The sequence below is a fragment of the Nuphar pumila genome, chromosome 6 (genome assembly GCF_984573655.1).
Source record: "Nuphar pumila chromosome 6, dmNupPumi1.hap1.1, whole genome shotgun sequence".
Classification (NCBI taxonomy): domain Eukaryota; kingdom Viridiplantae; phylum Streptophyta; class Magnoliopsida; order Nymphaeales; family Nymphaeaceae; genus Nuphar; species Nuphar pumila.
Genome location: NC_143254.1, coordinates 121,275,869 through 121,288,767, shown reverse-complemented (window position 1 = coordinate 121,288,767; position 12,899 = coordinate 121,275,869). Strand labels below are relative to the sequence as shown.

At 39.5% G+C, this 12,899-nt stretch overlaps 1 protein-coding gene across 1 annotated transcript; it reads left to right on the top strand.

The window, feature by feature from the left end:
- Positions 1 to 2,732: 2,732 nt before the first annotated feature.
- Positions 2,733 to 11,069, top strand: LOC149835971 (putative CoA ligase CCL5). Its single transcript, XM_090010734.1, has 5 exons — positions 2,733 to 4,093; positions 8,401 to 8,546; positions 9,070 to 9,137; positions 10,117 to 10,219; positions 10,676 to 11,069. The coding sequence occupies exons 1-5, from the start codon at positions 2,812 to 2,814 to the stop codon at positions 10,787 to 10,789; spliced, it is 1,713 nt and encodes a 570-aa protein (XP_089866860.1). The 5' UTR covers positions 2,733 to 2,811; the 3' UTR covers positions 10,790 to 11,069.
- The last annotated feature ends 1,830 nt before the right edge of the window (positions 11,070 to 12,899 follow it).

Below are 12,899 nucleotides of genomic sequence, written 5' to 3'. Positions count from 1 at the left end.
TTAGGGTTCCTGCTTTAAACGTACAAATCGGTGCTTTAAACGTACAAATCAATGTAGAAATCGCATCCTTCATAAGTACATATAGTTGTAACATTTGGACTTCAACATTAAACATCGTTGTACGATTTAGCAAACTTGATTATAAATCTTAGTAACTTTATAAATCATAAATCTCTACTGCATTAATTGTATAAATCGTTGTTGCTTTAAATATGTAAATCATGAATCATAAATCATAAATCGCCACAATAATTTACCTTTGTTACAAAAATATGTGTCATTCATTTGTAAAAGAAACGTCGTTTCACATCCCGCTCGTTGTAAAAAATCGATATGCCTTGTGAGACCTGGATTCCAGTTATGATGTTTGCGACTTAAGCAAGACGTCTATGTAAGCAACAACGATTTGCCTTTATATAGAAAATATTGGAATAGTATAATGCAAATCGCGGTTGTAGTAACATACTATCGATTTGCGAGATATTATTTTGTTTGTTAATATCGATTTGTAAGCTATTATGCTGAATTTCTGTATTGATTTGTAATATATTATGCGATATGTATATCGATTTATAACATATTATGTGTTTGCTAGTGTCGATTTGTATGATATTTGTATTATGATATTGAAATGTGTGTGTGCGACATTTACATTGTTGCATGATTGCGGTGGCGATGTGCGTATTCAAATCACTGTTTATTTAGCGATTAAAATTGAAATTGCTTCACAACATTGTAAATGTCATTAAATCACTGTCTCTTGAATCGCTATTATCAACACACATATATGATAAGTCGTTTCTTTTCTTGGCACGGTAAATAACAACTCGATGCATAGTATAGTGCGATGCAACTGACGATCATGACAGATAACATGAAGAATGATGTGCATCTAGATTTAATTTTGCATAGTCGACAAGAAGAAATCCTTTTGCCTCATAAGTGCATATAGTTTTCATTCTCCTCCTCCTTTTTCCTTTGCTTTTCCTTCTCTTCGTCATCCTTCTTCTTCTTTTTCTTCTTCAACTTTAGTTCTTCCTCATCTTTCTCATCTTCAATATATGAAGGATCAGGCTCCGCATAATAAATATCCAACAATTTGTTTCTGTCTTTTTCATTCTCAATGTTCTTTAGATAACCCTCACATATATCGGATTGGCGGATGATTTTTTCAAGAGTCATCCCCTCAAACGGTGAAGGCTTTCTTGTCTTACGAATTGTAGTCATTGCTAACCTGCAGAACACATAAATTTAACTGAATCATTGTATGTTACAACCGCTTTCTCAAGTATATATCATTACAAATTATCACATTCGTTAAATAATCACCAACATTACAAGCCATCGTAATATTTGGCTTCATAAATAAATATCGTAGTACGATTTAGCAAAATTAAGTACAAATCGAAGTAACTTCATAATTACACATCGCTACTGTATCAAACGTATAAATTGTTGCTGCTTCAAACATATAAATCGTTGTACAAATCGCATTCTTCATAAGTACTAATCGTTGTAACATTTTGGTTTCCTAAGTAAACATCGTAGTACGATTTAGAAAACTTACGTATAAATCATGGTAACTTCATAAATCATAAATACACATGACTACTACATTAAACGTACAAATCGTTGTAGAAATCGAACCCTTCATAAGTATATATCGTTGTAAATCATAAATCGCTACTGCATTAAATGTATAAATCGTTGCTGCTTTAAATGTATAAATCATGAATCATAAATTGTAAATCGCTACTGCTTCAAACATATAAATCGTTGTTGTATCGAACAAATTGCTATTGTATTAAATATATACTTCTTTGTTAATTTCAAACTTACAAATCATTGTATAAATTTAGCCTTCATAAGTACATATTGTTGTCTTTCATGACTCTTGTTTCAGTATGGAAATAGGTGTTATTTAGCATGTATAGTACAATCACTTGTAAGATTTAGCATTCGGATTTACAAATAGATTTTTTTATAGAATGAAAACTTACACAAAACTCACCTTTTAGGACACACGTTTTGTTAATCCGACAGTGGAGGAGAAACACCTAGAAGGTAAATGCAGCCGATGGTGGCAATGGTGCTCCGACTACGCTCTGGTGGCAACAGATAACGGTAAGGGGTGCTCTAACGGTAGCAGACGATGACAAAAGTTGCATCGTCAAAAGGAGCTCCGATTACAGCAGATGGTGCATCATCAAAGGGTAATTAAGAATGTTTAGGGCGACATATTGCGAGGAGCTTCTGTTAAAGCAGAAGAGTTTACTCTTTAGGACGAAAACGGTGATGATTTTAACCCTTTCTGACAGAAAGATATTTTTGTTCTTTACTCAAAATATTGATTCACGATGCTAATGGCGAAAAAAGGTACATGAGTATTTGCAAACTCTAACTAGAGGATATTTTTGTCGTTTACTCAAAACATCATTTCACGACATAAATGATAAAAAAAAGTAATTAAGTTTTTGCAAAAACATTGATAGGACTGTGATGCAAACAGACGCGTGTTTTTTTTGGTGGGGTGTAACCTGCTAGGGTTCGCACTTCTACATGCAAGCGTCTGAAACACGCTGCCGCACCCAGCGAGACTCCGAGCAGGTTGGGTCCCACATGCTAAAGCGCCAGATCGACGGTAAGTTCAAGGAGGTAGGCCCCACACCCGCGTGCCAGGCTTTAAATGCACGGTTCCATCCTCCTCCTCCGCGATTGCAATGAAAGCAACGAGCGTGCGAGTGATACTTTCCAGGATCGACTGACTGAGTCTGTCAACGCCTGGCCTCTCTTTGCACACATCTCAACGATATGCAGGGAGAGGGAGAGGGAGAGGGAGAGGGAGAGAGACACGATCTCAATCTGTCAGAGAGAGGAATGGTAGAGTGTCGATGGATAAACCCGAGAAGCGGCTTCTGCCCCTCGGACTGCATCTTCTACAGCAAGAGAACGCCCGTCGACCTCCCAGCGGCGGAGCATCTCGACGTCGCCGCCTTCGTCTCCTCGCGAGACCACGCCGGCGATGTCGCCCTAATCGATGCCGCCACCGGAGAGGAGGTCACCTACACCCGACTGTGGTCCATGGTCCGATCCCTCGCGGACGGACTTTCCTCTCTCGACATCCGCCGGGGCGATGTCGTCCTCCTCCTCTCCCCTAACTCCGTCCATTTCCCTGTCGTCTGCCTCGCCGTGATGTCCCTCGGCGCCGTCCTCACCACCACCAACCCCCTCAACACCCCGCGCGAGATCCGGCTGCAGGCGGTCGACTCCCGCCCCTCCCTCGCCTTCGCCACCCCAGCCCTCGTCCCCAAGCTCGCCGGCCTCGGCGTCCCGATCGTCCTCATCGGTACAGATGGCGACCGGAGCGGCGGCCATTCAGGTCTAAGGATCGTGTGCACCATGGAGGAGCTCGTCGTCGCCCGGCCGAGCCGGCCGACTCCAAGGGAACCGGTCCGCCAGGACGACACCGCGACGCTCCTCTACTCGTCCGGGACGACGGGGGCGAGCAAGGGGGTAGCGTCGTCTCACCGCAGCCTCATCGCGACGATCATCATGGTGATGCAACGGTTCCGATTGGACGAGGGCCCGCAGACATTCCTTTGTCGCGTACCCATGTTCCACGTGTACGGACTGACGGTGCTGGCTCTGGGCGCGCTGGCGTCGGGATCGACGGTCGTGGTGCTCTGCGAACCGGGCGTGGAATGCGCCGTCTCGGCGATCGAGCGGTACCGGGTCACCTACTTCCCGCTCGCACCGCCGGTCTTGGTCGCACTGGCCAAGAACCCGGTCGTTGACAGGTACGACGTGAGGTCGCTGCAGACGGTTCTGTCCGGTGGGGCCCCGCTGAGCCGAGACGTGATGGGGAGCTTCGCCGCGAGGTTCCCGTGGATAGCTATGCAGCAAGGGTACGCGATGACAGAGACGACGGGAATGGGTGCCTCGACCGATACGGTGGAGGAGAGCAAGCGCATCGGGACCTGCGGGTTGCTGTCCCCGAACATGGAGGCCAAGCTGGTGGAACCCGAGACAGGACGGGCGCTGGGGGAGAACGCCAGGGGTGAGCTGTGGCTGCGTGGTCCCTGCATCATGAAAGGTACGGACTGATCCCCCGGTTCCCTTCCAAGTGACGCCCCCCCCCCCCCCCCCCCCCGTCTTTCTTTTCTCGGTCTCTTTCACGTAACGCTACGCGAGTCTGGTCAGGTGGGCTTTTGCGTGAGAAAGTTTTTGTTGGATCTTCAATCAAATTTGCACTTTTCTCCACACATGAACCTATAAATTTTAGTCTTTAAATTGAATTCATATTTATCTACATGGATCTTATGGGGGGTCCAAACTGTATTTTTCTTATGTATGTTCACATCTTAATCGAAGCTGATTTTTTTTTAAAAGCATTTTACATGTCAAATCTAGACTATATTCCGAATCAATTTGAATCTGCAACTTCAAAACTTCAATTCAAATACTTTGCAACAATCATGATGATTTCATGATCTTTCCACCCTGATTTTATGCATGCTCACTCACTCAAATTCAACATGGAGAGAGAGGAATGGAAAGTAATCAATTTAGATAACAAATATTAAATATCAACTGAGATAACCTAGGGTCTGTTTGGAATCTGGTAGCTGGGATTGGAGTTCATGCATTTGGGATGGGAAGTGATGCCCTTCCTACTTTGTATTTACACTAAAGAATGGATTTGGCAGCTACCACTGATCCTAGAGGTAGCTGGAAACGCACATGATTCCATTCCAGCAACCAGATTCCAAACAGTGCCTATTTGAATGAAATGAATAGCAATAAATTTTAGATACTAATTGAGAGTCAATGGGGGGAGATTTTTTTCCTTTTGAGCAAAGAAACGGACCCTCGGCCTCTAAAACCAGTCCTCTCAATTGAAGGCTTCCATGTGGCACATGCAGATTTGTGCTTCGTAGCATTACTATATGGAAAAGTTTCACTTAGGGGCTAACTTTTGCCTTAATTTCAAATATAACTAGATTTTTTTGAATTTTTCAAACATGGGACAAACATCTATCATCTTAAAAATGCGATTCCTTTGTGTTTTTTGCATTGACCCTTGAAAATTGAAAAATACTCATTCATTCTCGTAAAAAAGGTTGAAGTAAACAGTTGGAATTCTTAATGATAAAAGTTATTATTAATATTATTATTTGACTTGTGAATTAAGGGCAATAATAAACGTAAGCTCTTATTTGGCAGTTTTTAGAAAAAACAGAAGCTCATATTTGGAATTTCAAAATTGTGAAGCACACATTTGAAATTAGGAGCAAAAGATTGGCCCCTAATTGAAAATTTCCCCTATTTTTTGTTTGTCGCTGTGTTGACGTAATTTGATGGTCAGAACGTGGAGACCGATTCGATTTTATCCAAGTGATAATCGTATCCGTACTACACTTTCATGCTATAGTCGAAATCGGTATTGTGCCACGGTTAGTAGTGGTGTGAAATGTTTTCTATATATATATATATATATATATTCGGTACTAATGAGTAGAAATCTCTCTTTTCTTCATAATTTTTAAATTTTTTGTACATCAAATGTTATGAGATCTATATAGTTTGTTTATATACATGGTTTGTTTAGTAGGAAACTTATTTTGAATCATGTGTGATTATGACAAATAATTAAGTTTTTAAAGGGTCCAAAAATTAACAGCCCACAATGTAGCAAAATTTCATAATTTTAAAGATCACATTTTTACATTAGAAAAGCATGATCCAAGGCTTAGGCTTGATCCTTCTATGTGGTTAGATTCAGTCAATACAACTTGCACCTATGATTTGTAGCTCATTAATTTTTTACCTTTATTAGTAGGAAATATTTTCTCTCTATACATAGAGAGAGAAAACTGAACATATTAGGCCCCATCTCTTGTTCTGCTTCATAGTTTTGGAGTATTTTATGATAGATTTCAACCGTTAGATGTGTTTAGCTTGTTCGATCTAGTGAGAATCGACTCTTGGATCATGTTTTCTTGACCAAAAATATGTTTTTCGGAGCGGAAAAAAATTGGTACCTTCATAGCCATTGATTTTGAATTACTTGAAAAACATGCATACAAGCAGTGGCTTAGCTAGGATTCATGTGGGGGGAACAGGGGTGTAGCAAAAAAAAAAAAAAAGAATTTGGTGTGATAGTCGGGGGTTGGGGGCAGCGCCCCCGAATTTTTTTTTGAGATAAAATAAAAAATGTCTACAATTATTAATAAAAATCTATTTGATATGGCCAAATCAAACTATTTGCTGCAGTCAGGGCTGGGTTAGGACTGGGCTTAAAAAAAAATTAACTGTTTCGGGAGCATACAAGGGAGATTTCAATGATCCAAAAGTCAGTTCCACTAAACAAAACGTGTGTTTTGGATAAAAAAATGATATTTAAAGCCTCAAAATTAACCTTTTGGCCATGAGCTGACCCCTGCGTAGGTCACATCTACATAGGTCACAGGTCACATCTGTACTGTCAGAATTTTAAAAAAAACCAAAAAAAAATTAAAAAACTTATTTAGCAAGTTTCATTTAGCATATTTCATTCAGCAGCATATACTATATATATTAATACTTGCGTTTAAATATTAACAGTCAATGTCTTCATTAATTGGTGATGACATTAGACTTCGTAATCTTGAGGTGCGGGTTTCATTTGGGTACCACACTTTTTTTAATATTTTGATAATACTGAGGGTTAACATGAGCAAATCAGATCGTTGTCACTAGTGGGCAATTTCATCGAAAAGATGAGTCCTTAATTTTTTTTTTTTTAAATAAAATATAATTAACAAAAATTATATTTCTTGGTAAAAAATTAACCGATTCAACCCGATTCGGTTCAGAATCGAATCGGCATATTTTTTGAAATGTTTTGAAAATAGATTCAGGGTCCCATACTATTCTCACACTTTTTTTTGAAAGACTATAATGCCCTTTTGTCCTTTTTGCTCACTTCACGCACTTGTTTGGCAAACATCATATGCAATACTGGTTTGCGTGAGAGGGCAGCCTACAGCTTGCCGTTTGTTTGAAGCCAAGTAGAGTATCTGTTGGCCTCCGTCATAGATTTTTTTCAAGGTTGCCAGGAAATGGAAACTGGGAAAGTTTTGGGTCACGAAAACGGAAACGAGGTTTTTCAATTTCATGGGAAACGGGAAACGAGTTGAGAAATGAATCGAGAAACGACTAAGAAAAGCTTAATAAGAAAAATAAAACTTACGAGACATGAGAAACATGTATATGTGTTTCTCAAATATGGGAAACGCATTTCCCGTAAGGTGGGTAACTCGTTTTTTAAAAAAAAAAAATGGCGTTTCTCACACGTTTCGAAAACCCTGCGTTTCCGGTTTCGGAATGGTTTTCTGGAAAACGCGTTTCTCATGCTCTTAAAGACTTTAAAGTGTTTCCGGTAATCCTAGATTTTTCGTATAAAGGGCAAAATAATATCTTGACCCTGTGATTGATATTACAGAAAATTACAACTAGTACGATCAAGTTGTGAGTTACATATACGAAAATTACAGAAAACACTACTAGTGAAATCTATTGTTTTTTTTTTCTGCCGACAGATAAAGCTGGGGTTTGGCAGACCCTTACCAGTTATACAACCATACCATTTGGGGTTCGAACTTGCAACGTCCCAACACAAGGTGGCGTGCACTAACTGCTCCTGCCAGACAAGCGGAGCCCGGTTGGTACCACTAATGCAATCTAATAATCAAAGAAAACACACTTTTTCAAAACAATGTTAAAAAGACATTTCTCACTGTCTGATTCCGAGTATAAACTCAAATGTGATTAGTCACAGTCTGATTAGGTTGGATCCAATAATGCCTAGATGGGAACCGAGTTGGACTCATATAGATCCCTACTGGCTGGTAAGGATGCAAATGGATCGGATTCCGTAAGTAATTATTACCAGTATAACTTATTTAGAGCTGGGCATGTATTTGGGCGAAGAAAAACTATATCCGATTTGCTCAAATAGCAGATTCAAATGCCACTTGGATTAATGTGTTAAACTCATAAACAGAATTCCAACCGGATTATTATGCCATTTTATTTATTGAATCTCACTAAACAGATCAATATTCAATGAAAAAATATCAGATCCAAGCCTGAGCAATTGACATATCTAGATTGTAATGATCCTTGACAAGTATCGCACTATTTTCAAAATATCATGAAAAATTGTGAGATCCCTGGCAAGTTCCATGGACAAATATTATGATATTTTTGTTTAGATGACAATATCATGATCTTATAACAATATTTATTATCTTCCTGTAAAATCTCAATAAAAAGATTCTCGTAGTTTGTATTTTTTCTCCTTGTACTTGTTTTTCTATATTTTTAATTTATTTTTGTGATATCTTGCTGAATCAACAGGTTATTATTCGAACCCAGAAGCCACTGCGTTGACCTTAGTTGAGGAAGGGTGGCTGAAAACGGGGGATCTCTGCTACATCGACGATGATGGCTACTTGTTTGTGGTTGATAGGCTCAAGGAGTTAATCAAGTACAAAGGCTTTCAGGTGAAACTGCCATTCATTCATTTTGCATAATATTTTGCTGAAATTAGTCCTCTCCTCATAACTAATGATAGTTCAGGGTAGGGATGTAAACAATCAAGTACAAAGGCTTTCAGGTGAAACTGCCATTCATTAATTTTGCACAATATTTTGCTGAAATTAGTCTTCTCCTCATAACTGATGATAGTTGAGGGTAGGGATGTAAACAATTTGGATTCAGATCAGATGTGACCAATACCATATCCTACTAATTGGATCTGGGCTAAACGGATTTGATGGTAAAACACTCGTACCAGTTGCTTTTTCCCATGTAAACGGATTTGGATATCTATCAAATATTGGATTTGGTGGCAAAAAATCAAAACCACATACACATCCAATTATAATCAGATATGGTTTTTGACTTGCCAAATGCTACTGAACCTAATCAAATTCTGATAAACTCTGATTGATTGACATCCCTAATTGAGGGACTGAGGAAAATGCTAGATTGGGGTGTTATAGTGCTGCAATTAAATTGATGCAGGTTGCTCCTGCAGAGCTAGAGGCGCTGCTGCTCGCTCATCCTGAAATAGCTGATGCTGCTGTCATACCGTAAGTTCATACACCCCTCTAATAGCCCTTCATGCCTCATTCTGTTTCCTTTCATAATTCCCAAAATTTTCTTCTACATTATTACTAGGAGAATTTGTACTTGGTAGAAAACCAAGTACACTTGCATTCTCTGTGCTTTCAATCGATAAAAGTTATTGTGTCAATATCGTGAGAGATTCAAAATCCCACTTATTTTTTTATATCACACTTAAAAGTGCAAAAATTTTAGTATTTTTATATTTTTTAAAGTATTTTGATATTTGTATGTTTCCTCAATTTTTTTTTTTGCTAGTGTTTTCTGGTGCTAATAAAATCTTGGGATACAAGTTTTGTGACCAAGGACGCAACGTTGAATTTCTTTTGGCTATAACACTTTTTTGAATTTAGGGATATGGGGAGATCAGGTTTGGTTTGACCATCAACCTGATTGAATACCATTTAGTTGGATTCTGCAAACAATCCAGAGCCAATTAGAATCAGATTGCCATCCGAAAGCCAATACACGTTGGAGGGTATATGATTACCAATTCCATACTAGTCATATTGAAAACTTCATAAAAAATGACTGTATCCCCGTATCTGCAGCTGTATTCCTGTCACCATGCTGAATCCTTTTATCGGGTCAGGCTTGATCAAAACAACTTGCATCAATGAGATCCAGATGGGTATGACAAAGTGGATTACATAGGGGATGAGTGGAACCCAGTTGGTATTTCCCACCCTTCATGTGAAAATCCCTTCACACCTTCCCCCCATTTGAAAGATAATGTCATGAGAAAGAAATCTTGGCAGGAGATTTTCACAAAAGAAACGGCCCTAAATGTGATGGCCACATCCCATGATGTAGGATTTGGTATTGCCTCAAAACAGACTCCAACCCATTGACATCCCCACCTGAATTTGGGAAACAATCACCTCACTTGAAAATTATTCAAATAGACCTAAAGGGTGATGAAATTTTTGGTTTTATGTGGATCAGGTTTCCCGATGAAGTAGCGGGGCAGATTCCCATGGCTTATGTGGTGAGAAAAGAAGGAAGTAATATACTGCAAGATGAAGTCATCACGTTTATAGCAGAGCAGGTATGGAGGTTTTATTTTCTTGGTCTTTTTTTTTTTTTCTTTAACCGCAATTGGAGTCACTACAGAACTGTCAGTGGTGCAGCTTTTGACAATATCTCATCTAAAACCCTACATGCACACCCAACCCAAGGATATTAGAACCATGGTTCTAGACCCACATATAAATTGAGGTTGAAACATAGACCATGATCATGGGATGACATGGTTATGAATTCATAAGCACCTTGTCTTCTAGATATACGATTATACAATAACAGGATGTGTTGGTGGTCATATTCAACCTGTTGTACACGTTTTGATTCAGACCTGGTTTTGGATCCGAATGTGAATCTAGATCAGACTCAAACTTGATACATCATATTGATCAGATCCAGATTTGATTGGAAGTAGCCCTGTGACAGACCTAGAAAAAAAGCCATTCTGAGCTAAACTTATTTGGGTATGCAATTATAACAGGTTGCCCCATACAAGAAAATCAGAAGGGTATCATTTGTGCGAGGCATACCGAAGACTCCATCTGGGAAGATACTGAGGAAGGATCTGATTAAGCTTGCAACTTCTAGGCTTTGACGGAAACCAGGTCATTCTTTATACGGAGGAGAAATAATTAATAAGAGTTGCCAAAGTTGTTGGGTATTCTATATTTACTATGGCAATATTGTTTACTTATCCATCAAGTTATGGTAGTAAATTATGGACTTCTCATTATAGAGTTAGTCTTTTTCTTATTTTCAGTAACCATGACCATAGAAATCCTGTAATCGATTATACATGAAGTGTTTACAATAGTTCATATTTGCTCGTCATGTTAGTAAATATGGCTGTATATGTTTTTCAAAATGAGAGGTTTTCATTTTTCATTTGAACTTGTTTTTAAGTAGGTCTTCAACTTTTTTCAGAAACTCTTTAACCGCAGGTGCCAATGTTAATGACAATATACTCATTTAACTACTTAAAACAAACATAAATAAAAAAAAAGTTATTTATAACAGAAAATGGCCTTCATTTGAATTGGTTCCCTTTAATGAACTTCTGTTTTATCATTGTAACTTCTACTTGTGGGTGCCTACAAAATTCTCTCTGTGAACCAAAACTTCAAGGTTGCAGTTGGAAACTCTGGTACAGTAAAATGGGGTCTGGATTTGCGTACATAAATATAGGCACTAATTGTGGTCTATTTACTCAAACTGAGCATGCCCTTTATAACATTATAAAAAGTTATACGAGTGCGTGATCTAAAGCATGATCCAAATTCTATGTGGAAGATCTGGATCAAAATCCAGATCCAAACAAGATTCAAATTCTATCTGAAATCAAGTGCCTTGCATGAAAAATCACAAAGAAATTAGATTTAGTCTATATCCAGGCATAGACTCTACGGTAAATTGTGACTCGAATTCAAACTCTGATTAAAAAACAGAAAAAATCTAACTGGACCTTGTTTTAAGATCCATGTCCGAAAAAAGGGGGCATGAACCTGCTTTTGGAGGGGTCAATCACCTTGAAAGTTTCTGGATCCGTGTTCAGCTACAGTGAAGGCGCCAGCTTAAGAGAGAGAGAGGAAACAGGATTTCAACGTAGCCACTAAAAGGATAAACAGAGTTGAACCCAAAAAGAACAAAAGTAGTAAAACAAAAAACAAAACAGAAACTCAAAAAAGAACAAAAGTAGAAAAACCAAACAGAAACAAGTATGAGCCAAACAAACGAAAAAAAGTAGCTCGCACAGGAGCCACATAACCAATAAAATCTAGAGGGAGCGGAGCGACAACAAGAGGAAACGTTAGATCTGGAAGATGAATACGTAGAATCGTGTAAACGTCCACTAAGATTTTTTGAGCAAGAAGATTAATGTTGATCGGAGATTCTCGAAAAAGGGCATCGTTGCACGCCATCCAAACGAACCACCAAGTAGTAAACAATCACAACCTCCAGATTAACTGCCACCGCTTACTGCGTCGAAGGCAGACCAGACCCAAGATGAGGTCTAGCGCAAAGGACTCCTTCATAACCAGAACTTTCGGGTGCCTCCAAGTCCTACAAAAGATCTCCACAACGGTAGGGCAAGACCAGAAGAAGTGGAACGAGGATTCTTCAGCAGCATGACAAAGCACACACTAGTTTGGAAGCTAGAAGCCCCACCTTTTTAAGGTAGAGTGAGTTTGGACCTTATCGTGCAAGATTAACCAAGCCAAGACCCGAGAACAGGGTGAAGGGCCTTTCGCCCAGAGCACAGATTTGGGCAATCAGGCCACCCCCAGGAGAAGCAACGATCTATAGACTTTGCTGGTCAGGAACTTCCTGGTAGGAGCAATAGCCCAATGCACCTAGTTACCAATATCGGTGGGATCATCCGACAACCATGACTTACGCAGATGGGAAAATGCTCCACACTGCGAGCGTAGGAAGACAGGAAGGAGAGAAGGAGGCTCATTGGAGAGAAGAAAAGTAGCGCAAGAATTATTCAGTTGATGAGCAAGACAGCGTTGCTTAGAGACCAGGGCAATACTCCTGAGTCTGGGCGCAGGAACACCTAAATCGGCCATAGAATGCGGCAAGACCACCAAAGGCCAGCCAACCCGGTGACGCTTACCCTTGAGATGACACCCAGACCAAAGGAAGCCTGCCAACAAATGCATCAGTTGTTTCCACACCCACAGGCATCCGAAACATGGACATGA

Excerpts from the sequence above, each read along its gene's own strand:
- LOC149835971 (XM_090010734.1), top strand. The coding sequence starts at position 2,812 with ATGCAGGGAGAGGGAGAGGGAGAGGGAGAGGGAGAGAGACACGATCTC. Across the intron at positions 8,547-9,069 it reads TCAAGTACAAAGGCTTTCAG|GTTGCTCCTGCAGAGCTAGA; the intron begins GTGAAACTGCCA and ends AAATTGATGCAG. Across the intron at positions 10,220-10,675 it reads TCACGTTTATAGCAGAGCAG|GTTGCCCCATACAAGAAAAT; the intron begins GTATGGAGGTTT and ends CAATTATAACAG.